Source organism: Castor canadensis, chromosome 10 (genome assembly GCF_047511655.1).
Source record: "Castor canadensis chromosome 10, mCasCan1.hap1v2, whole genome shotgun sequence".
Lineage (NCBI taxonomy): Eukaryota > Metazoa > Chordata > Mammalia > Rodentia > Castoridae > Castor > Castor canadensis.
The window spans coordinates 55,388,239-55,414,482 of record NC_133395.1 but is presented as its reverse complement, the minus strand read 5'-3'; the positions used below and the strand labels follow the sequence as shown (position 1 = coordinate 55,414,482).

General features: G+C 39.0%; 1 protein-coding gene across 2 annotated transcripts in view; it reads left to right on the top strand.

Moving 5' to 3' along the window:
• Window positions 1-26,244, top strand: part of Vwa8 (von Willebrand factor A domain containing 8) — a 358,183-nt gene that overhangs the window by 310,103 nt on the left and 21,836 nt on the right. For both annotated transcript variants that reach the window (XM_074043312.1, XM_074043313.1), the window contains exons 38-40: window positions 2,509-2,617; window positions 5,725-5,881; window positions 14,193-14,301. In XM_074043312.1, coding sequence (XP_073899413.1) covers window positions 2,509-2,617; window positions 5,725-5,881; window positions 14,193-14,301 — 375 coding nt within the window. The remainder of the gene's footprint in view (window positions 1-2,508; window positions 2,618-5,724; window positions 5,882-14,192; window positions 14,302-26,244) is intronic.

The following is a 26,244-nucleotide window of genomic DNA, read 5'->3' as shown; positions in this document are numbered from 1 at the left end:
AGGGGGAATGGGAATGCTGTGCCTAATTCCACCCAACCATGATTCATCTGTCTTTTGTTTAAAAGGAAGAAAGAGGGAATGGATGTTGGGTGGGCAACTAAAAATGTCTGCCACGCCACACCTAGTTTCCATATGGAAAATGGTAATCAATTGCGTAGTCCAGTCATACCTCCAAGAGCTAACTTTTCCCCCAGAAATAAATGCTGGCTATTTATATCATTTCACTGATGGTTTTTAAAATATCATAAGCTCAAGGAAGAGGCTAAAATACATGGGCCTTGCCCAGAATTATAGGGCTTCATTGAGTCATGTCCCTTTGCTATGCTGGCTTTGGGTTGCTTTACTCTGGAACATTTTTATGAGTTGTAATTTATAAGATCCATTTTTTTCTGTTTTAATTCTGATGTAAAAGGATAATGATTCTTAGGATTATAGCACACTTATCTAAAAGGAAGTAGAGCATGTCTGCTATGAGAAACATGACAAGGAGTTTAGCATATGCATCACATTGTGTCAAAAGTTATAAGGAGCTATCTTTTGATTTGGGGGAAATCTCCATCCTCTTATGTGAATTCAGCAGTGTCTATTTCAGTCATTAGAATGACTTTCTTGAGTTTTTTCTAAATGAGATCAGTTTCAAGGGAAATGCATTCAACTGCTTCTCAACACATGCACAAACCAGGCAGCAATCTACCCACCTTCTGAATGACCAGTAGCTCCTTAGTACACATCTGTGCACAAGCTTCTCAAAGGACAGGCCATGCTGGTATCTTTCAGTTTCTGTGCAAAGTTGGACTGTCCAAGCCTTCCTTCCTTATACCTTTTATGAATCATTGTCAATTCATGGAAAAGATACCCTAAAGTAGCTTTGAAAACCCCTTGTTGTCCAACTACAGAAATACACTTGTATGTGAGTATGCTGGCATTCATAAAGCCACACGAAATTAGATAAATGCCTCACTTTCAATTAAATATCCCTGGAATTTTGCAGTATGTTTCTCTGAACTAAATCAGGGTTTGGCTGCTGGTTGTTTGTCAAGAGTTAGTCAATTCTGAAACTTCTCTCAGCTCCCACTTGGGGTTGGTGTAGGGCTGCCTGTGGGCAGTGTAAGCAGCACCATTTCCCAGCAGATGGCCTGGTACATCACATGGTGGCAAGGAACATGACAGTTCCTTTTTGCCCAGAAATTTACAGCCTGTTTTTTGCCTCTCTGATGGCCATTAAAGGTGTGATTGTGGAGGGAACTGAGGGGGCTATTGGAGAGGCCTTTTCTTTTGCCTTGTGACATCTTTACTTGTGCTTAAAAGGCTCTTTTACAGCAGACTAACTGGATTGTGTGACTACAGGAGATAACTAGAGTTTGGTGAAAGTAAAGTTACTAGACACATAGGAATTTGCTTTTAATACCTCTTCCAAAGTTCTTTTATTTTTATTTTTAAACAACATACCAGAATACACACAAATACACACACCCCAAAATGAGGAATGGTGTGTAATAAAACTGTCACTATTTAGACCATTATTAGAACTTCTCTTTTTGAATTCATTAGAGAAGAGTCAAAACCCTTATAAGCAAACTAGTTTTATTATTGTTTATTTGTACTTGGTTTTGACCAACACCCTCTTAATTACCTTATTTACCAGATTTGGGTAAATCAATCACAGCATAATGCTGGATGGAACTGCAATGGAAGTTCCAGAAATGATCCAAGCAGTGACAGTTTTATTGGGAAAACTGTCTGATTACCATTCCTCACTTTGGAGTGTATGCATGTCCTGGTATGTTATTTAAAAATAAGTGAAAGGGAATAGGATGAGCTCTCACAGGGGAGGCTAAAGTACGACTTACTCCATTGGAACTACAGGAATTGTAAGTCCAGTTTTAAAATACAGATGACTTAGGAAAGCAACAAAATATCATAAAATTGAAGAGGATCCAAAAAATAAACAATTTTCAGTATATGTAGATGTATAGAACATAAATCTATCACTGAGCCACATATGCAAGCATTTTCTGCTTTTGTTTTCTATATATTTGATATAAAATGGCGTTTCTTAATGCAATGGGACCTCTCTGAAAATGAAAGGGTAAATGTACATTGTCTGCCTTAGCTGGATCAGCCAGGCAACGACCCTTTGAAACTACTGGGAAAATATCTGCTTCTGGTGAGATCTATTTCCTTGTTTCTGGAGGTCTCAAGCCTTGTGTAAATGTTCACAGCACATTCTGCACCCAAAGAATTCTGAAGCTGAAAACCAACCCAGTTCCTTTTCATTTCTTTTCTTTTAAAAAAAAAATTTCCTTAAAGTATTAATTCATCTCCTTCTCAACTAAATGGATGTTAAATCTGATGAAGTTTTTGCCAGACACAAATAGCATCTCCCATTGTCCAATGGCCTGTGGTTATAGGATATCTTGAGGACTTCCAGGTAAAGAATTCTTTCAGTCATGCAGTTTCTGGTGTTGGTCACAGGATAGTGATCATTTTTTAATTCTTCATTTTTAGATAACAATCAACAGAGATAGTGGTGAAGATGTGAGCTCTCCCAAACACGGAAAGGAGGACCCAGACAACCAGCCCCATGTGGGTGGCAACACTTGGGCTGGTGGAACAGGTTGGTAACATGGGCACACTCCTGGGTGGGGCTTCCAAGATTTCCTGAACCCATTAGCCAGCACATCACCCCCAGGAAGTCTCAGAGACCAGCTGTCTGTCCTCTGCCTTCTCCACCACTCAGGCAGATGCATTCTTGCCCTCAAGCCCTGCATAACATCAAGACATACATAGCTTGGCATTTGGAATTCCAGACTCTGACACTTTATGACCTAAGCCCATTCTCACTTTCTTCATCAGTGAAAGAGAGATAATATAATCTGTTTCACAAGGTCATAGGGGGAATTAAATGAGATTATGATTGTGCACTGAGCACAATGGCTGGCCTGAGGAACATACTCATTAAAGTGTTAATCCCATATTTTAAATTCCATGCCCTTGGGAATATGCCAGAAATCTACAGTAAATTCTTCCTTAAGCAACTGACTTCGAAAAGAAATAGTCCTTGTCTTCACATTTTAGATGTCAGTATGTTGAGGATACAAGACTTTGAGATAAGAGGGTTGGTTGTAGTTTGCACGGATAGCTGTGGCCCATTCCTTCCTCTTGGCTGCCTGACTGGACCATTGTTCCCATTACTGTCGTCTTCCTTTTTCCTCCTGGCAGCTGGAGCAGACACATCTGCTGGGCCACAGGAATAGAGCCAGACTGTGCACACTGTCTGGGCTTATCTCAGCCGTGTGGAGTGCTGGCACAGACTCCATACTTCACCTTCCCTTAGGATGATCTGTGCCTCTTGGCCTTGAGGGCCTCAGCAGGAAATGGGTTTCTTTGCTGAGACAATGTACTATCAAATAGGCCTGGGGACTTCTGTTTATTCACCAAGCATCAGCTTTAAAGAAAGGTTATTTTTAGAAATGTCTTTTGTAGTGTCAAGCCAACAAGATTTAATCCATATAGAATACATTGTGGAATGAGCTGGCCAGATGTAGGCTTCCCAGCGGTGGACTATTCTGGAGTGAAAGTTCTTACTTCTTATTCCCCTTGAATCTTCGAGCTCTAAGTATCTGTCTAGACCAAAAACCCTGAGTTTGCTTCACTTAGCCTTTTATTTTTCAGTCATTCATAGCTCCTTGGCTTCAATTTATCATTTCTCTCTGTAATTTTTCTCCCTTGAAATTCTCTACATTGAACTTAGCTGTAGCCCAACAAGTCATTTGATTCTTTTTTCATCATCAAAGCCCCTCCTTGCCCATCTTCCCCCTTATCTTACGAGTGGGCTTGGGATGTCCAAACATTAGCCTTATGCCTTGTAGTTTTAGAATCCCCAGCAGCCACCTTTCATTTAAGTATCATGAATTAAAAACTCTGGGAAGCAGAGACCATGAAGATCTCTCTTTTCATGCCCTCTCCACCCTAGGATGACTTCCCTGTGGGGTCATGTGACTCCTTTGACTATCATGAACATCAACCACTAAGAGTTGTGGATCCTTTCCTACTTTCACCAAAATAAGGACATTGGAGTGCCTAAGAAGCATTAAACTCTAGTTTATGTTCTGCCCATACCTAAGGACAACCTCCTAGAGGGAGGGAGTCAGGGCCAGACTCAGCTTTTCATGAATAGCACATTGTCACTGCCCACCAGTAGCTTGGCTGACCATTAATGGGAGCCAGAAATGACACACATTTGAGAAGGAATTTTTCATCATCCATTTCTAAATAAAAATGAAATAAGATGTGCTCCAATCAAATGATTAAAATATTATAATTAATAGGCTGTTCTCATGGTATTTCCCCAAAGGAAATGACCTACCTGGATTTTCGAAAGGGAAACAATTCACACTGAGTTCTCACTCTTAGTTTACTAGAATAATTAATGCTCCAAGGAAGAAAAAAATATATAATAATTTAACCAAAGTCTAAAAGCTTTCAAATTTTCTACTTTATGAATCCAGAAATTATTTCACTCTATGTGACTAGGACTTGTTTAAATAATAATCATAAGATCAATCACTTAAATAACTCTTGTTATATGCCAGATACTTTTGTAAGCATTTTAACTTCATCACAGTCCCATGAAGTACATATTACAGACGAGGAGACTGAGACAAATAGAAGTTAAGTAATTTCCCCAAAGACGTGGCTAGTGAATTGAAGTCAGAAAACTCAGGCAGCCTGATTTAACTATACAATACTAGTATACTGTATTATACAATATGATACCTCCCCCCCAATATTGGAGTCTCTTGTAAGTTCCCAAGTTGTGCCTGAGTAAACAAAAAAACTAGTTGCTAGTATTCTATTCATTATAAAGCAGAGATAATAAATCTGTAGCCCAGATTCCAATAGATGTACATATTTTCTTTGATCAATATAGTATTTTAAGATAATTTGAATTTAAGCATATTTAGACAAGGTAAGTCCTCTCTAGTTAGCCAATGTCTCACCACTTCTTATAACACTACCGACCTGACCTTAGGCATGTAACTTTCATTTTTAACATAAAAAGTTCATACAATGCTACATGCATATGCTTCAAAACATGTAAATTTGGGTTCATATTGAAAGGCTATTCTGAAGCGGCAGTGTTTACCTGTTATATATTATTCAAAGCTCAAATTCAAAGCCAGTGTAATAATTGGTGTCAAATCTTGACTATGACAGTGATATGACCTCATATTTTTCGCATAATTTTTATTATTTGCAAAACAAAATTTTATCTACAGCTTAACTTACTGTTAGTATTTTGAGAGAAAACAAGAGAACAGTTGCTCATTTAACTAGCAAATATATAGTATACAAGGTACTCATATAGGAGCAGAGGTACAGCATAAATAAAATACGGACCCAGCCATCATATAGCTGGTGAGAAAAAAAAATTAAAAGGGTAGCAAATAGAACACAAGAGAATTGCTGTCTGTGAGGTAGAGATGTCATGGAGTTTGGACTGAACATAGGTAGGATTTGAATGAATGGGAAAAAAATGGAAAATCATCCTAAATAGGGGAATACCTTTGTTTTCAGAAAAAAAAATCGTTTATTTGTGATCATTTTTACTAGTTAAGTACAATTAATATGCTTCACAGGCCTGTCTTAAAGACATGATCCGACTTTTGTTTTTTGGTTGAGTTCATACTTACCATTTGTATTCCCATGTTTTCCTTCCAGGGGGAAGAGACACTGCAGGTCTAGGGGGCAAAGGAGGCCCTTACCGACTGGATGCTGGCCACCCAGTATACCAGATCTCCGATGCTGAGAAGGACGCTGTTCCTGAGGAGGTCAAGAGAGCTGCAAGAGAGATGGGCCAGAGAGCATTTCAACAGAGGTGAGTGCTGCCTTCGCATCTAGAACAGCCCTGGTGATGAACACGTGCACGCGCACAAACACACACACACACACACACACACACACACACACACACACACACACACACACACATGCATTGTTTAGTACTAAAGTCCCACTATGCCCATCAGCAGTAAAAGGGCCAGATCCGTGACTAATATAAGGTAAACCCTGCACTCAGCCAGGATTTAGAGATGAGAAGACAAGACCTAGAACATTCTAGTAAGGGAAAACAAAATGGACAGAGGCACCAGGACAAAATGAGTGGTGTTGATGGCAGAGAGTGCTGGCTTGCCTGTCTAGGAATGGGACCAGCTGGGAAGAGGTGGGCAGTAAGGTTGGGTAGGAAGCACTTGTCAGTGGGTGGGGACCTTAAAATTCAGGTCAGTGAGCCTGTGGCCTTCAGATGTCCCACAGCTGTTCTAGGCCGCTTTGACCCTTTCTGAAAAATAAGAAAGAATCCACACAATGCTTTCACCAGAAGTCCATGTGTTCTTCAGCTAAAAGTGAGAAATACCCAAGAACCAACCCTATGTCTTTTCAGGCTGAGGGACTTGGTGGTGGTTTGGGTTGCAGATTTACATCTTTGTGCTCAATAAAAGGAGCTGGGTGCAGTTAGAAAAAAAAAGTTTGCTCAAGTATATGCGAGTTATGAAATCCTCCCACATAGAACATCTGGTATTACGTTATGTGCTGTGCTTTCACATCCTGCAAGTAAACAGTAAAGAACAATAGATTCAAAAATGTAAGTCCCACCTGCCACACCCTCAGGAAAGTCTGCAAAAGCCCCTGGCCATTAGACGTGAGTGTTGCCCTCAGTCCTTCTGCTGGCTTCCCTGGCAACCTTAGACAGTTTTTTTAGCCTCACTGTTCCTAGCTTTGCTCTTGATGCAAATAGATAGGGGACTTCCCTCTCTCTTCTTCTTGGAGAGGTTCTAAGAACAGATAATTATTTTAGGAATGAAAGTAGTTGCAATTTCTCAGAAAAAAAAGTAGGAAGGCTGGACATGGTGGTACATATCTGCAATTCCAGCACGGAGGCAGGAGGATCATGAGTTTGAGGCCAGCCAGGGCTACATAACAAGACCCTGCCTCAAAAAAAGAAAAGAAAATTATAATGAAATGTCTTATTAGCAATTCCCATCAAAATCCCAATGACATTCATCACAGAAATTGAAAAATCTACCCTAAAATTCATTTGGAAACACAAGAGACTACAAATAGCCAAGGCTATACTGAGCAAAAAGAACAATGCTGGAGGTATCACAATACCTGACTTCAAACTATACTACAGAGCCATAGCAATAAAACAGCAAGGTACTGACAAAAAACAGACATGAAGACCTGTGGGACAGAATAGAGGACCCAGATATGAATGCACACAGCTATGCCCACCTCATTTTTGACAAAGGTACCAAAAACATGTTGGAGAAAAGACAGCCTCTTCAATAAAAGTTGCTGGAAAAAGTGGTTATCTGCCTGCAGAAAACTGAAACTAGATGAATGCCTGTCACCCTGTATGAGTATCAACTCAAAGTGGATTCAGGACCTTAATATCAGACCCAAAACCTTGAGGTCATACAGGAAAGAGCAGGGAATACCCTGGAAGCAATAGGTATAGGCAAGGACTTCCTCAATAGAACTCAAGCAGCCCAGAAACTAAGAGAAAGGATTAACAAATGGGACTACATGAAATTAAATATCTTCTGCACAACAAAAGAAATGGTCTCTAAATTGAACAGACCACCACAGAATGGGAGAAAATATTTGCTAGCTATGTATCAAAACAAGGAACTGATAACCAGAATATACAGGGAACTCAAAAAACTAAACTCCCCCAAAATCAATCAATCAATTAAAGAAGTGGGCAACTGAACTAAACAGAACTTTTTCAAAAAAGTCCAACTGGCCAAAAAACACATGAAAAAATGCTCACCATCCCTGGCCATAAAGGAAATGCAAATCAAAACCACACTAGGATTCCATCTCACTCCTGTTAGAATAGCTATCATCAAGAATACCACCAACAACAAATGTTGGCGAGGATTGGGGGAGGCAGGAGGAACCTTCATACACTGCTGGTGGGAATGTAAGCTAGTACAAGCACTATGGAAAACAATATGGAGGCTTCTTAAAAAACTAAACATAGATCTGCCATATGATCCAGCCATCCCACTCCTAAGGATACTCCTGAAGGAATGCGACTCAAGTTATTCCAAAGGCACCTGCACGCCCATGTCTCTTGCAGCACTATTCACAATAGCCGAGCTATGGAAACAGCTAAGATGCCCCACTACTGATGAATGGATCAAGAAAATGTGGTATTTATACACAATGGAATTTTATTCAGCCACAAAGAAGGATGAAATTTTGTCATTCCCAAGTAAATGGATGAAACTGGCAAACATTATCTTAAGCAAAGTTAGCCAGGCTCAGAAGGCCAAAAATCACATGTTTTCCCTCACATGCAGATTGTAGACCTAAAGCAAATGCAGTAATATTATTGGACATGGGTCATACACTAAGGGGAGATCATGCATGGAAAGAATAGAGAAAGGGAAGGAAACTTAAAACTTGAATGTAGTTGATTTGTATAGGAGCAAATATAGTAATCTTAAACTGGCAGAGGCCACTATGGGAAGGTGACTGGGAAGTAGTGAAGAGGTCTGGTAGAGAAATTGGATTAAAACCAATTTGGGTTTTAATACACATGTGCATGGAAGCAACACTAGGAATCCTTTGTATAGCTCTCTTTATCTCAAACTAGCAAAACACTGTTTTTCTTATTATCTCTTATGTTTTCTCTTCAATAAAATTGGAGAACAAGAGGGCAGAATAGGTTCTGCCTGGAAGACGGGAGGGAGGTGGCCCAAATAATGTATACACATGTAAGTAAATGTAAAAACGATAATTCTTTTTAAGAAAGAAATGTCTTGTTTGAATTAAAATGTTGTTCTTCATTTCATATGAATAATACAGACTCTGTTTAGAAAGAGAACCTAATAATTAGACATGCATCATTCTCCCCTCCCCATTGAGTAAGTTGCTATTGTTGCCATACTCAAGCCTCTGAGTAATTATCCAGTCTGAATTTGCTAAGCAGATAAGCAGATAGAATGCTCCAGCACACAAGTGTTCGTGGAGATTCAGAAAGGGCTCACCGTGGCACTTGGGCACAAGCATACAGCCTCTCTCTGATTGCTACTAGGGATAAGGAGCCTGGCTCTGTTAAGGGGCATTGCCGTATAGGGGAAAGAGGTAAACAGGCATCTGAAGTAACAAGACAACTGAATTTAGTGGATGTAAGAGAAGAGGGAAGATGTGGGGAAGGCAGTAAGTGGAAAACCACATACTCCTGTTAAATACTGCAGAAAGGAATCCCAGTCAAGGTGAATGCCATGTGGTAGGCAAGAGGAGATGGGCAAGCATATGAAAGGAAGAAGAAATAAAAACACAGAAATCCTGAGAAAGACGGGCACAACAAAACACCAAGAGAAGTTACTTTCTACTTTGATATAGAAATGGAACTTTCAATCCATTTGATGAATATTTCACTTACTATAGCTAAGTGAAATAAATTTTTTCTTGAACTCTTTATTATGGGGCCTTTTCAAACAGAAAATGAAAGTAGAGAAAAACATATAGTAAATCCTATGAACCTGATATACCTATACCCCTCCAAAGAAAAAAATCCAAGAAGAAAAATTCAGCTCCACTCCCATTCTCCACTCCTAGACTGTTTTGAAGCTAACCCAGATATTCTATTATTTCATTATAATACTTCAGAGTATATCTCTACAATATAAGATACACAAACATAGAATACTATTGTCATGTGCTTAAAAGGTACTCTTTACAATCATTGGATAATTAGTTTTAAAGCTCTTTAAAACTAGTATGCAGACTGAGTTCAAGTACTGCCATTTTTGTTTCTATAGCACCCTGTACCTTTTGCCACAGGTGTTTCTACTCTTTCCCATTTTTTTATTTGTGTAAGTAATTGAATTGTCTCTCCAGTAACTCTAAGTTCCTTGAAAGCAAAACCTTATACATATTTATGAAATAAATAGTGCACACATGTATATAAGTAATGGTGTCACCCTTTGCTAGATGTTCCTTCATATCCATGGGAGATTGGATCCAGGACCCCACCTTCCACCCAAGAATACCAGAATCTGCAGATACTCAAATCTCTTATATAAAAATGGCTTCGTATTTATTTATGAGCTACACACATCCTCCCATGTATTTTAAGTCAACTTTAAATTATTTATAATACCTAATGTAATGTAAATGTTATATAAATAAATAAATAATATGTACATTAGGGAATAATGATGAAAAACAGTATGTGTTGCATAGAGATGCAATTTTTTTTTCAAAATATTTTTAAGCTGAGGCTTGTGGAATCTTCAGATATGAAACCCAAGTATGGAGGGTCAGGTTTGATGGCATCATCCTTTAGTACTTAAATCAGAGACTGGCTAAAACAAAGAAGTCCTAGCCAGCAACCAGAAAGTCCACTCTGTTGCCTTGAAGAACCTAGTGCTACCAATGGGTTTTTCATATCATCAACATAGCATTTAGTTAGCATCCATTTGTGTCTTGTTTTAAGCCAGATACTGTTTTCTGCATTTCAAGAGTTGATCAGTTCCTGAAGACTAGCAGAGGGAAGCAGGCGTGAGATGTGCATAACACATAACAGAAACATTGCACCAACAAGAAGTGAATGAAATCAATAGTGAGGTACTTGTATACACATAGGAAAGCATTTAGGGTGGGCACCAGCTGTAGAAATTGCATCCACTCCCATTTGCAAAACTAATGAGCCTCACACAGTAGATCTCAGCTTATGTTTGTTTTCCTCATAATGGATTCAAAATTATAGTATTTAAGTCAAAACTATAAGAAAAAGTAAAATGAGAACTAAAATTCCCAGACTCTTACATAACAATAAATACATCCTTTAAAAATATACTGTACCAACAAAGTGTAGTTTGTCCACATAGATGGCTAGAATGTGAAGCAGCTGTGCCCTATAGTTTCGATCAGAAGTAAAGAAGCAGAAAGATATCTTCAGCTAGTTTTGTAGGCTTGAGAATATTCTCAATGGAAAGTTTATCTAATCATGAAGCTAAAAATAAAATTCCTATTTTCTCTCTCCATTCCCTACTTCAGTCTTCATCTTTTAGTAGGAGAGGATATAAGAAAGAGTGTAGGAGAGTAAATATGGTGGAAATACTATGTACTAGAGAATAAAAATGGAAAGTTGAAACTATTCCAGGAATGGGGGAGGGAGGATTAAGGAGAATGGTGGAGGAGTGAATTCAACTATAATATATTGTAAGAACTTTTGTAAATGTCACAAGGTACCCCCAGTACAACAATAGGATAATTAACAAATGTAAAAAAAAAGAATTTGTTGTCCTCTTTGAACACTTTGTAGGTGATCTTTGTAAAAGCCAACACAACGTGGAATATGATTTCCAGAATGAATCATGAAGGAATTATGAAGGAATTTATAATTAAAATAGCATGTGATGGGTTTTGGGGTGCAGCGTGGTTACTCCAGCAGTAATACATAACTAAAGCTAATTTTGGCCTCTCTACAAAGACCACTCTGCTGGAGGTGACTTACCAATCTTACCATAGGCATGATTCATCTATGTGTTTGTGTGTATATGTGTGTTTCCTCCTTAGTTCCCTCTCCCACCTAACCCTGCACCCAGCAAGGACAATACCTTGCTGTTCATACCTTTACCAATCAATACTAATCTCCTTTCTTTGGGAAAAAAACACATCAATGCGTGTTTAGACAATCTTTTCTAGGTATTGTTCAAAAGCATATATTGAATGCCATGTGTTCTAGTATTGTGCTAAGTATTGGAAGTTCAAAGAAAAAAAATAAGATACAATCTTTCTTTCAAAGGAATAGAATAGAAAACATCAACCCTATCACATACAGTAAGTATATTTTTTATGAAGTTGTTGGTTCAGTCATACATACACACACTCATTTGTGTGTACTGGATCTCAGTGTAAAACGTATTTCCTACTGTAAATAAGAGAAGTTTGAGAAACACTGTGACAGAGGTAAGCCAACCTATTTGTTAAACAATGCAGTGTACAGATTCCATGGTAGAAGTCCCTGAAAGGTACATTCTAAAGAGACCAAGCAAGACTTCATAGGATATGGCCTTTGACCTAGTATTGAAACCTGAGTTGGTGTTGACTAACAGAAGTCAATGGTAGGACAGGAAATGCCAGTCTGTCCCATGGTAGTCTAGCTTCATGTTACCGGATTCTAAGCTTCTAGCACTCTGAATGGATTCTTTCCAGTGGTGGGCCTGACAGGGAAAAACAGAAACCATTCTCCTTCAGCATTTGCGGTTTCTCTTCCAACCCAAGATTATAAATATACTTTAGATCAGAGTATCAGCTATACACATAGGATCTATAACTCTAATATTGCACACATGCAGATACACATACATGGACATGCACACACACAGCAGTTTAGAAGACTGTGTTATGGTTAGGCTTTGAGAGATTTATTCATTATTCCTGTTCTAATATGAATACTTTTAATATTTATAGAAATGTGTAATTAAATTAGTGCATTATGGCTATAACACTATAAAATCCAAGAGTGGTCACTCAGTGAAAGACTTTTCTACTTAGGATTAGTTTAAGATGCTGCCTTTTTTTGTTTGTCTTCTGAGACAGGGTCTCTATGCAGCCTGCCTACAACTCACTTTACAGCCCAGGCTGGCCTTGAACTTACAGTCATCCTGCCTCAACCTTCTGGTGCTGGGATTACAGGTCTCAATCACTATGCCTGATGAGATGCTGTACTTTCAATAATAATCCTAAATCTTACTTTTATTGCAGTCATTCATTGGAATTTATCTTAAGCACCTATCATCTGTTAGGTACCATGCTAGGCACTATACACATAAAGATCAGAATTCCCTGGCCCTTACCTGAAGGACCACAGAACCTAGCTGGTGAGACAGGAGATAGGAACTGGTAACTTGAGCAGTAAACGTTCTGGCCTGTGGAAGAATAGTGTGAAATGAGAACTCAGAAGACAGACCCACTTGCCATAGCAGGCTTTTTAGAGGAGGAGACAATTGACTTGAGTCTTGATGGGTAAGTGGGAGTTAGTAGGCAAAGTAGCAGAGGAAAGGGCTGTCCAGGTATAACAGAATCACTTGAAGGGTCTCCAAGGCATGGGCCCATATTGTGTGCGGGGAGATGCCAGTGGGCTTGTAGGGCTATAGCAGAAGCAAATGACAAAAAACTGATCCAAAGAGCAGTGTACTAGGAGGGTAGAATTTCAAAACCACAATAATATTAAAACACAATTTACCAGCAATTTTGGAAAACTATTATATAGTTTCTGTATAGTTCCATATTAGACTTTTCATTGCTGTGACGAAATACCTGACAGAAACAACTTAAGGGAAGAAGGATTTCTTTTCACTCATGGATTCAGAGGTTTCAATCCATAGTCATTGGCTCTGTTGACTTTGGGGGCTGTGCTGTGGTAGGGCCATCAGGGCAGCACAAGCGTGTGGCAGAGGCTACTCACCTCACGACAGTGAGAAAGCAGAAGGAGGAAGGGACCGGGGCCAGGTATAACCTTCAAAGGAAGTGACCTGGATCCAGCCCCACCAACTAAGGTTCTGTCATCTCCCAAAATAGCACCACCAACTGGGGACCAAAAGTTCAACACAGTAGTCTATGGGAGACATTTCATGTTCAAACCATAATAGGGATACATAGCAACACATGGACTTACTTTCTTTGGGCCTAAATAGTTATCTTGGTCAACCAAATATATGACCCCAGTCTTTAAACAATAAAAAATCAATCCATAGAACTCTCCTAGAAATTTGCCACATGAACTGATCAGCTGACAACATCACAACATGCCTTTGGGATATAACAATGGTGTACCATAGAGTGATTTATGACTTCACTGTTGTAGCTTGAAACTGATCATGGTGGGAATATTTATATGCCAAGAAACCTCGAATATTCAGTACAAATCAGGGCTTGTTTTGTTTTTGTTTAGCCTGAAGGGCAGTTTGTTAATCATTTACCAGCCCACAACTGGACATTCCCCTCTTTGCATCTGAAGTCATCTTTTCTTTTCTTGCCTTTTTTTTCCTCAAAGTCAATCTACATTACCAGTTTGCTACAGTTCTAGCAGTAGGTGAAGGAAAGTGAAAGACCCACTTGAACATGATGTAAGCTGATGTCTTCTTTTGCCCTTCTGGTTTCAGGCTAAAGGAGATCCAAATGAGTGAATATGATGCTTCAACCTATGAAAGATTTTCAAGTGCTGTTCGACGACAGGTGCACTCCCTCCGCGTCATCCTGGATAATTTACAGGTAATCTTTCACTCAGGAACCAAGAAAATAATCTGGGCCTAAAGCTGTTGGAGGAAGTTATCTGAACCCCAATCAGCTATCAGAAAAAATTAATCAGTGCCAAGGTGTCTGCATAAAACTTGGACTCACCTCCTGGCTTCCTTTGTTCTCTAAGGAAAGATATTTGACCTAACCTTTCCTCCTATCCAGGAAGCAGTCATCTCACCGGTAAGCCTAGCAGACACTCGATTTCCTGATTCCCTCATGGAAGTCATGAATAGAATTATTTCCCCACAAACCATTTTACTGTCACTGAAGAAACACCATTTTGGACCATGCAGGATGTGTCTTCTCGCTGCCCCCTGCCCTCCCCTTTCTCCTGTATTGTCTGGTCTTTTGCAATCTCACAAGACTCTTGGTGCTGCAGAATCAGTAGATAACTTCTGTGGCTCCTAAAAGTATTAAGATGCTTCGGTATTTCCTAAAGCAGGGTTTGTTATTTATGGCCAATTTATACAAATAAAGGCTGAGTATTCCCAAAATGATGTATTAAGTCAGATTGTTTTGTCTAAAGAAAGAGCAGAGCCTCATTTCAGGGGAAAGGGTTAGGACCAAGCCATAACATCTCCACTCTGTTTTGGAATCTGTTTCCTTTCCTTGAAGTATTTGAAGATGACTACCTGCAATCTTTCCCTTTCCCTCTCTGCTTCTTATTTGTAATTGTTCCTTTAAGGGAAGTTTTATTATGGTTTGCTAGGTATTGTGGGCTGGGAGTACTGTGATATAGTTTAATACACTTCTTAACCCAACATTCTGGGAAAGCCTCACTTTTAAAGAAGATCTAAAGTGTGTCAAGAGGAAAGAATGGTTAACCAGATGGCTAATTTCAAAATCTAGGTAATATAAGAAGCCATTTGCTTAAAACAAATGCAGTTATTAAGGATAAAACAGCAGACAATCTTATATAAAGTATGTAAATAACATGACTCTGAATGATCAGATTCCTTCTGTAGCTACCCACTTAGTAAGCATTCCTTGCTGTGGGCCTTGAGGGCAGCTGTCAACTGCCAGGTAGGCTCTGAGCTTCAGGGCAGGCCAAACCTAACTAAGGGCTAAAGAGTGGTTCAGAGGAAGGACAGTAAGGGGAGATGATGCTTGTGCTAAGACTGAAGAATGAGTACAGTTTAATCATTCACTCTTCTCTTAACTTCTTGATGTACACCAGGAATTAGGGGTTAAAATTTAAATATAGCTCATGTCTTCAAAGAAGGCAAATAAATGATTTCTTAAATTCCACAGAGAAGTTTGCACTCAATGGAATGGGATAAGTGAGGAAAGCTTTCATGGAGAATGTAATGCTCGAGTTCACTCTTAAGAGATGCTGAGGAATTTCCCACATGCTTGGAACATTCCAGACATAGGAAACAGCAAGTACAAGTGCACGGGGAGAGCACAGTGAGTTCAGAGAAGAACATGTGCTCAGTATAGCTGAGAAGAGCAGGAATGGGTGGGAGGTGATGGTAAGAGAGGAGACTGGCAGAGCCTGGGCATCTGGTCATAACTAGCCCTGAATGCCTTGAGAACGTGCAAACAATATTGCATTTTACTCTGTGGATAAACAGAAATGGTTAGAGGATCCACAGTACTGGAAAGAAATACAGAATACATCTTTTTTTTTTTTTTCGAGGGTTTGGAGTATGAACTCAGGGCTTCACTCTTGCAAAGCAAGTACTCTACCACTTGAGCCACACCTCCAGTCCATTTTGCTCTGGTTATTTTGAAGATGGGGGTCTCTTGAAGTATTTACCCAGGCTGTCTTCAAACTGTGATACTCCCAATCTCAGCCTCCCAAGAGGCTAAGATTATAGGCATGAGCCACCAGTGCCTAACTCAGAATACATTTTTAATTAAAGGATCAGATTCCTCATGTGGGATTAGTTAATATCTTGATTGGTTTTGATTAGGCACCATTCTATAGTTACTTTTACAATACCAGTGTATTTAATCTGCACATCACGCTATAAAATAAATGGCATTATGTTTGTAAGATCAGCCCAAAGGGGAGAAGTCAGATCCACTACTGTGATCTCTCACAGTAGCACACAAATGAAGCTTGGGTTTAGCATCAAAGAAGGAGTTCTTCCAGACACCTTAGCTATGATGCCAGTATCAGAAAAGAGTCCAATTTTGCTTTCAGCTTTCAAAAGGAAATGAAAGAAAACTGTGAAGAGCACAGGAAAAGCAGCAAGTAAGGTTAAATGGCTGGAAAATGGGATTGATACCTATAAAAACCTCTTTAAGGGATTGGGGTTAGTAAATCACTAAATACCCTCAAATAAAATAGCTAGTCATTTCAGAGATGTTTTCATTTCTTCCTCCCTAGAAATCTAAAAAAAAAAAAAAGAGAGAAAGAAAATGGGTTCAAATAATAGCAAGATAAGATATAATCTTTGTAAATAATGCTAGCATTGTAATAATAGCAGTCATTTATTGAGCTTTTACCAAGTGCCAGGCATTCTGCTAGGTATCTTACATCATCAACATTATCATTCAGATCACCTCTGCTATTGTTATCATCGTTGTCTAATGATCACCATTTAGTAGCTAATAGTGCCAGCCCTGGAGCCAGACAGCCTGGGTTCTATAAAGTGGGAATGACAGATAATAGGGCAGTGATAAAGATCAACTCAGATGGTATGTGTAAGCCACTTAAAACCATGCCTAGCATATAGCCTTCTCACCAGAAGGATTATCTTCATCATTATTTTCATTATACTTACTCATATACATTAGCCTGAACTACACACCAGACACCTAGGCAAGCACTTTGCATTCATTGTGCTATTTAATCTCTGTGCTAATCATGAATAGCGTTGGATATATTATTTTCTACATCCAGTAAATAGGAAGCTGAGATAGTTAGCTCAAGTTTCCATAGTCCTATGAAATATAAGTATTTTGCCCCCCACTTTGTAAATGAGGAAACTAAAGATTAGACAAGTTACAGTGTCTGTCTAATCTGGTGAAACAGGTGTCTGCTCCCAAAGCTCAGGTCCTATTATCCATGTTACCTTCTTCAACTCTATAATTCCATTAAGTTTATAATTTTCACATGTTCTCATACTCGTACTTTCCTTATTGAGTCTTTATTTTAATCCGTGGGGGAATTATTCTCAAGGGGGCCTTCTAGGCCTCAATTTATGGAGATAATGCTACTTGAAAACAGCTGCAGGCCAATAATGGACAGGGCCTTATGTAGAATGTGAAAGTTCGGATTGTAACCAAACAAGAAGGCCTTGTTTTGTCCCCTTCTTGCTGTCTTCTGCCAGCCCTGTGTGGCTCTGATTGAGTAAGATCTTCCAGCTGTTTTGAGGTTGCCATGTAATCCCAGTAACCATGGGTGTTTCCTTGGTGGATGTAAAAAGTCTGGCCAGGAACTAGCAAGTCATCATTTGAGCTGACTTTCCAAAGCCCTGCTTCAGGCCCACACACTGGTTCCAGGTGGCTGGACGGAGATTTAAGGAGCAGGAAATGCTGCTGCCACGTATGTTAATATTTGCTTCAACATGTGCCTGTATCACAGTGTGTGCCGTTCTTCTTGATTAAGATAGCTATCATCACCAGGCCTGTGATCCTTGCTACTCAGGAGGCAAAGATCAGGAGGTTCATGGTTCTAGGCCAGCCTGGGCAGATCATTCCCAAGACCCCATCTTGAAAACACCCAACACAAAAAGGGCTGGTGGGATGGCTCAAGTGCAGAGCACCCGCCTAGCAAGTGTGAGGCCCTGAGTTCAGACTCCAGTGCCACCAAGAATAAAAAAATAGCTATCACCAGTGACCTTCCTTGGCCTCTTGACTGGATTCCTTATGAATATCATAGATTCTAGCTGTTGGACCTTCTCCCTTTCCTGAATTTCTTCATTAGAATAATAAATTCTATGAGTACCTCAGTTTTACTTGGTTCAGTCTCAGTCTCTGATTGCAGCATTCCCTAACAGAAGAAAATATGCATTCCCGCAAAAACTCATTGATTTTAATCATATATTCTCTACAATGTTTTTCTAATCTACAATCAGTAATTTCATCCTCAGTCTAAACTAAATTAGCCTTTTCCTGATTGCCATGGCTAGCACATCTCCAGGAACCAATAATTATGTTCCCTCTTTTCCTCTAGTTTTCAAAATGAACTTTTGTTTAGATAAACAGTGTTTTTGATCACTGACCATGTGGCATGCCCTGTGCTTGGCACTGTGGGCATAAAGATTGATATGTCATTGTCCCCATACAAAGAAGGTTCTAGTCTTGAGGCAGATGCCTAAACAGATCATTTCAACTTAATCTGATAAGTGCCTTGAGAGAGGGATGCATAAATGGAAGCCAGGAGGAAAGAAAGTCAGGGTTAAAAGCTAAAATAAAGGATACATGAGCCGAGTCTTGAAGGACACTGGAGTATTAACCAGACAGCGAAGTGTGGAAGCAATGTCTCAAAAAAGGGTACAGTATAAGCATGGACATGACACTGTGTCGTCTCAATTTGAGCCAAGAGTCAGCTGTAGGGAGGCTACGGCAGTGTGAAATGCCAGCAAGGACAGGAATCTGAAAGGCAGTTAGGGGCCAGATCAGGAACTTCAACTTTACTGATAACCCACTTTGCTCACATGCAAAGAACAGAATCCATTCCCCATTCCTTTTTTTGATGTCTAATAACTGTTTCATTCAGTAAACATTTAGTATATCTCTATTTTGCTTTAGGATTTTTGCCTTCAATGATTAACCTGCTAGGGAAGGAGACAGATGTGTAGTTGCAATAGAAGACAAAATACAGTAAATGCCACAAAAAATAAACAAAGTGCTATGAGTATATAGACAAGTGAGTGAGTCACTTCTGAGCTGAACGGTTGGGAGAAAACTCACAAAGAAAAGTGTTCATTTGAGCTGTAACAGGAGCACAGGGCTGGTTTCCATTGGTAACTCTCTTCTAAGGACGAGGAGGACAAACAGCATTGCCAGTGCTGCTTAAAGCTTCTGTGGAAGAGACTCAGTTTGTTTCCATCTAGCATGGACTAATACTTTTTTTTTTTTTTTGGAGGTACTGGGTTTTGAACTCATTGCTAGGCAGGTGTTCTACCACTTGACCCACTCCACCAGCTCCTTTTATGTTGGGTATTTTCGAGATAGTGTCTCACAAACTGTTTGCCCTGGCTGGCTTCGAACCATGATCCTCCTAATCTCTGTCTGAGTAGCTAGGATTACAGGCGCCCAGCGACTAATACTTTTATCAAATGTTACAGAAATGAGTTACTGAAAAAGTTATAACAATGGCATACAAAATACAGACTCTAATTTTTTGTGGGTTTTGTGTGTGTGTGTGTGTGTGTGTGGTGCTGGTGACTGCAGACTCAAAATGTTTAATATTAAATTCAACAAATATAAAATGTTTTTGTCAAATTGCCATGTAAGTTTTTAAATGCTTACTTTCAGTTTCTGTTACTTATTGTATCATTGACCAGCCACAGTGTTTGCAGATTGAAAGCAGTTTGTGAAGTCACAGTCTAGACAGGAGAAACTTCTGAGCAGAGGATGAGACCTTGAATACCTGGCTGTTTGGAGAATGGCAAACAGTCCAGAGAGATTAGGGTTCATAGATTTTATTTTTGGGGGTGGATACTGGGGACAATAGCAGTGAGAGCAAAAAACTAGAGAGGACACAAATCTAGAGGGCCTTAGTACCATTCTGAGGAGAATGACTGTAATCTGCAACCCGTGAGGAGCCACGAAGACGCCTGAAAAAGGACAGATTATACTTCTGTTTTCTTCAGGAAGTGGCATAACCACAAGGGAGAAAGTTTCAGAGAAGAGAGAGATGGAAGCCAGAAATCAGATCATAAAATTACTTGAAGTATTCAGGTGAAAAACAACAGGAACCTGAAATAGGGTATTTTTGACATGAAAAATAGAAAAGGTAAAACAAATTCATTCAGTTTGGAGGTAGGACAAGAAGACTGTGACTGACTGACTGAATGGGGCAAGGGGGACTGGGAGGCTTCAAGCCCTAGAAGATAGAAATAGCACAGGAAGAGAAAAGACTTGTAACGAGAACAAATGTCTGCTTTGGATGGATGTTAGTGTGCCACTAACAGGATACCTAGGTAACAAAGTCCAGGCATGATACTTGATGCTTTTAAGATGTGAACCTGGAGTTCAGGAGCGAAGTTAGGCCCAGACGGGGTTACATTCCTATGTGTACATCTGGGTCTGAATTCTTAGGATTATTTGTGTAGGGGACAACCCAAGCCAAGAGCCATGTGTCAACTGAAGGAAGAGTATAGAAGAGAAGCCACGTTAAGGAATGTCTGTACTTCAGAGAGGGCAGCAAACTGCCCATTCCTCTTCCTTAGCACATCAGTTAGTGGCTGTGAGAAGACAATTTTTATCTAGTGCAGCCTAGAAATAGAGTCCTCGCTTCCAGGCTGCATGAGTATGGGTGCCTAACCTGGTCTTTGCAAGGTGACGTTAAATGATTAAAATAGTGAAAAGCTATCAATGGTGGAAAGCCACAGGAGAGCAGGAGTTAAGGAAGGTGCTAGTGACATACAAGAAGTCTGAAGAGTGTTTGCCAAATACAGTGCCATGGCATTCCTCCCAAAGGCAACCCAAAAACTTTCCTGGGAAACGGCATGACTAGCGAGGGAGTGTGTGAGGCCTACGAGAACCACATCCACTGCCGTTGGTTAGAGAGGCAGGAGAATGAAAAGTGGCCTGGTGCAAGGAGAAGGACATTATTTGACCTCCATTTTATCAATACCAAGCAGCAGCACTTGAAAGCAACAGCGCTGGAGAAGCAGGGGTGGTAGAGAGGTCTAGGAGTTGTGCAGTGGCTACAACAAACGGAAAGCTGGGCAGGGACAACATCAAAAGGGGGCCAGACCAGTCCTCATATGTGCTTGGCTTGAAGACCAGATCAAACAAAACCCGAATGCTGAAGGTTGGCACCACTGCAGTGGCTTTCCCAAACAAACTGGGATATCACATGGAGCTGAAGTTCTGCTGGAACTACCCACAACCCCACCTCCTTCCTTGTGGAGATCAACTGAATTCTGACAGTAACTAAGTGAAAGAGAATGCAAGCAAGGGGACTCCATCCGATCTGTTCCTGTGCAAATACGCAGATCCATCTCATCATTCAAGGAAAAGGACATAGAAAAACTGAGGAATCTATGAAAAGACAGATGCTGCATTGAGGGGGAGTAACAAGCATTTGGGTTATAGAAGAAATGTTGGGCTACAATATTTTCCTCAGAAAACTTAAGTTTTAGAAAACATTTGTTTTGTGTTCTCATAATTCAAAGAAACTCATAGTATGTGAAGTAAGACAGATTTAAAGAGATCTGGCCAAGAAGCACCAAAATGGAAGGAAGCTGAATGCAGTAAGGAAAGACTGTGAGAAAACTAAAACTTAACTCTGCGTGAGAAGTAGAACAGGCTCCAGCCAGTCTTAAATCTAAGACTAATGTGAATCAAAAGCTCAAAAAGATCCTCTGCACCAGAATAGAAAAGACCAAAAAAAAAAAAAACCTCAAAAAGTAGGGCTAAGGCAGTAGAGCTTGCCTAGCAAGCACAAGGCCCTGAGTTGAAAGCCCAAGACCGCCAAACAAACAAACAAACAAACAAACACATGAAAAGTTATTCTAGACCACACAGGAAATAAAAAGATAAAAACCACAAGAAAGCTGACTGATAAAAACAGAGATTGAAGAACTAACATGTAGAGCCATGAGCTGTCCCAGTAAGTAGTACAGTAGGTGGTAAGGGCTGAGTAAACACATGCCGAATGAGCAGATGAGACTTCCACAGGAGGCCACCCAAAGGAACACATAAACTATAAAGTAGTAACAGAACTGTGCTGAGCTGAAGAAAGGCCTAGGTATATGATCAAAATAATATTACTGTATACCAACCAAAGTTAATGGAGAACTAGCATCTCATCACAACATCATACAGTGTTAAAATTTCAAAAATAAAGAACATTTCCTAAAAGCATGCAAGCAGGTCAAAACAAGCTATCATCAGAGAAAGAAAAATTAATCTTATATTAGTTCTCTTGAAACAATACCAGAAGATAGTAGAACAATGTATGCAGGATTTGAAGGGAAAAAATTATTACCCAAAGGTTCTATACTCAGCTAAAGTACATAGGTGTCAGAAAGACATTGGAGTTATTCAGAGACTTAAAATATGTCAAAGTATCCACTCTAAAAATAATTTTGAAATAAATATGTGTATACACATGTGCACACACACATACATAAATATTCTAGCCAATTAAGAATCAGAGTTCATTTTCCTTTTTTGTATTGCTGGTAATCAAACCCAGGGAACTCACGTACTAGGAAGCACTCTACCACTGAGCAACAACCCCTCAGCCCCAGAATTCCTTAAAATGGAAACTTTGTGTTATAAAAGGACTAGCAATGAATATTGAAAGCAGCTAAACATAAAATCAGGTCTAAACCACTGTGATAAGTTTAAAAGGATTTAAATATCAAGAATAATTCTTTTAAAAAGATACATTATTTAAAAACTTGAATTTAACAATAAACAGGACCTAAAATTCCATATTACTTTTTAAACTAAATAAAAATTAAGATGATTTTTGGTTAATTGTTAATTTTGGTTAATTAAATCGATACAGATGAGGAATAGAAGGAAGAAATGTGATTAAAAAAAGTAATTACTCTCATTCTTAAAAATGTTAGGGGAATATAAATTCTGTCTGGCTTTTTGAAGATGTGCTGTTGACCATGTTGATGTTTTTAAGTGTATTTCTTGCAAATAACAACATAGGAAAGAGCTGAAGTCCTTTTCATTCATAAAAACTGACTGTAAAGGACTGGCAGAGTGGCTCAAGTGATAGAGTACCTGCCTAGCAAGCACAAGGCCCTGAGTTCAAACCTCAGTACCACAAAAAAAAAAAAAAACTGACTATAAAATAACAGTAAATAATAACCCAATGTAATGATTTTATTCCGCATCAGTACCCAAGAGTACAAGCTCTTCTAATGAGAATCATCTTTTTAAAGTATATGAATCCCCATTTTCCCTTATAATGAGATCTTCAAGAAAAAGGGAATTCCTTGGTATAAGAAGATGCATACCTGGTTTTCTCTTAGCACTGTTCTTTTATTCCTTAGATCACCTGGAACCTAGCAAATATTTAGCAAGATGTTTTGAATGGCTATGTCAAAATATTGAGAACCACAAAGTAATACTTCTCATTGTTTCTACTGATTAAGTGTACTTTATAAGTACAATATGAAAGTTTTCTTAATATTTTTTGATATGATACAGTTTAGTAGCATAAAAAGTATATGTCGACTGAGCATGGGGAATGCTAAAATGGGACTCACATTAGAGAGTCACTCTTCCCAGACAGCCTCCACCACCCATTTACAGTTACCTACTCGCCCAAGTATTTATTGATGGTCATCTACATGTTTAATTCTGTACAATGTTTATACCTCCTATGAAAATCGCTACTTAAGTCTTTCTAGTTCTTCCAAAGGAATAATAGAAAATTGGCTAAATTGTAGAGTTTATAGGTAAAGGAAGCCTTGCTTAATGAGAACCTAAATAAGCAAAGATTAATCAGGATGCCTTCCATGTTAAAAATCACATGACATTGTCACAAAGATCATTGGTTTTGTTTGAGTTTATTCATTCTAATCCCAGTGCTACATGTGTGTGCATGTGTGTATTTGTGTGTGTGTGTGTGTGTGTGTGTGTGTGTGTGTGTGTGTGTGTGTACTTTCTGGTTAACCAACATTCCCAGAAAATCAATTAACTAGAATACATCATTCTTTGAGTATTTCAGTTAGTCTAAGTGTTCTGTACATGAAAGTAATAAAACCACATTTTCTTTTTTAGAAAGTATAACTTAGACTGTTGATTAGTACACCCTTGCTTTAGATATGAGTTCCCATTAGTATGAATTTATTGTGTAATACAAAATAGATGGACATATTTACAGAGATGCTTTGCTTCATGCAATAGGACTATATAATAAAGAACATGTTTGGACCCTTGTCATAAGTAAAAGCATACATTTAAATATAGTAGGAACTTAACTATTTCAAGAAATAGCTCAGTGAGTCTAATAAAATTCAGAAACTTCACAGTTCACATTTCTACCCAGCCCCCAGTAACTTTTTAAAGAGCTCCCTCTCTAGCTTATGGCCCCCAGCCGTCTTCCTATTTTGAGTTTCCAAGTATTGGTGGGCTGGCTAAAAAAGTATAAGATAAATTTTCTTCCCATATTTATCTATATTTTATAAACTGGAGAATAATGAACAGAGCTACTGTTATAAAAAATGTCTTTGTACTTAATAGCTCTGGATCAAAAGACTGATATGTTCATTTCTCAGAAACAAAAGCTACTGGTTCATGCTTCTAAAAGTATCAGTGACAAGCAGTAGCAAAGGCAATTTATTTTACCTGCAAATAAAAATAAAAATGAAGGGCTAAATTTTTTTAAACTCTCAATGCCAAGTGTTGGTGAGGATATAAAGCAAGTGAAACCATCAGACACTGCTCATGGGAATAAAAGTTGGAAAAACCCACTTTGGAAAATTGATTACCAGTACCTACTAAAGCTGAATATATGCATACTCTGTGACCCAGAACTTCCACTCACAGAAATATATACATCACTGTTCCAAAAGACATGCTCAGAAACATTCATAATGGTGTCACTCACAACAGCCCCAAACTGAAAGCAATGGAATTGTAGAAGGGGTAACTTGTGGAAGTTGTGCAATGGAGTACAGCTACAGCTGTGAAAGGGAGAGAAATACTGCTACCTGCAACATGTCTAGCTCATGGGATGTGTTGAGCCAAAGAAGTCAGAGATAAAAGAGGATATATTGTATGATTCCATTTTTAGATGGTGCATTCTGTAATCCTAGCACTTGGGAGGCTGAGGCAGGAGGATTGCAAGCTTGAGGCCAGCTTGGCCTACGTAGCAAGTTCAAGGTCAGTCTGAGGTACATAGTGAGTCCATGTCAAATGTAGCTCAGTAGTAGAGTGCTTGCTTAACATGTACAAGACCCTACCTTCAATTCCCAGCAACACACACACACACACACACACACACACACACACACACACACACAAATACCTCCAGGCATTCATGATGGGTGGTATAGAATTCAGAAAAGGTTACCTTTGGCAGAAGGAGAGAAAAGTCCAGAATGCAGCACCCACTGGGGGGCTTCTGAGGTGTGAGTGGTTAAAATGGCATGTTCACTTCAAACAGTTCATTGATACCTGTACTGAAGATGTGTAAGCATTTTATACTTGAATTTGAAAAGTTATCCAAAGAAGAAGAAAGACAAGAGATTTATTGAAAAAAGCACATCTTTCTCCCTCATACCCCAAATTTTACTGAGTTGTTTTCTTTTTTTGACATACACAGTGGAAACAGACTTCATGCTAGGGAGTCTTTCAGGTTATTAATCATTATGGGAAAGAAAGCAACACAGCATAATAAAATTAAGACCTAAAATCCGTAGATTCTTACATGTTGATGAATCCAGAGATTGCAGTTTTAATATTCCAAAAGAAAAGTAGAAGACTTAAATTCTGTAACCTCTTTGTCAAGGGCAATATTAAGAACATGTGTCCTAAACAGAAACCCATTTTATCATTTTTACAAAGTATTAATTATTAGAATGAATACCAATAAATACAAAATTCCACACTGCTATTGAGCTCGTTGTATACCAACCCTCCACTGCATCACGACCATTGTTTTTGTCACTCTGCCACTTCTCCTCAGTGTCCACGATCCACCTATAACTCCCTTCTTGTGCCTTTAATCTTTTGAACCAACTTCTGGACTCTACTGCTGAGCAGGAACTGATACAAAAAGTTAGGATTTCACAAACCTCCCTCAGGGAGTTAACATTT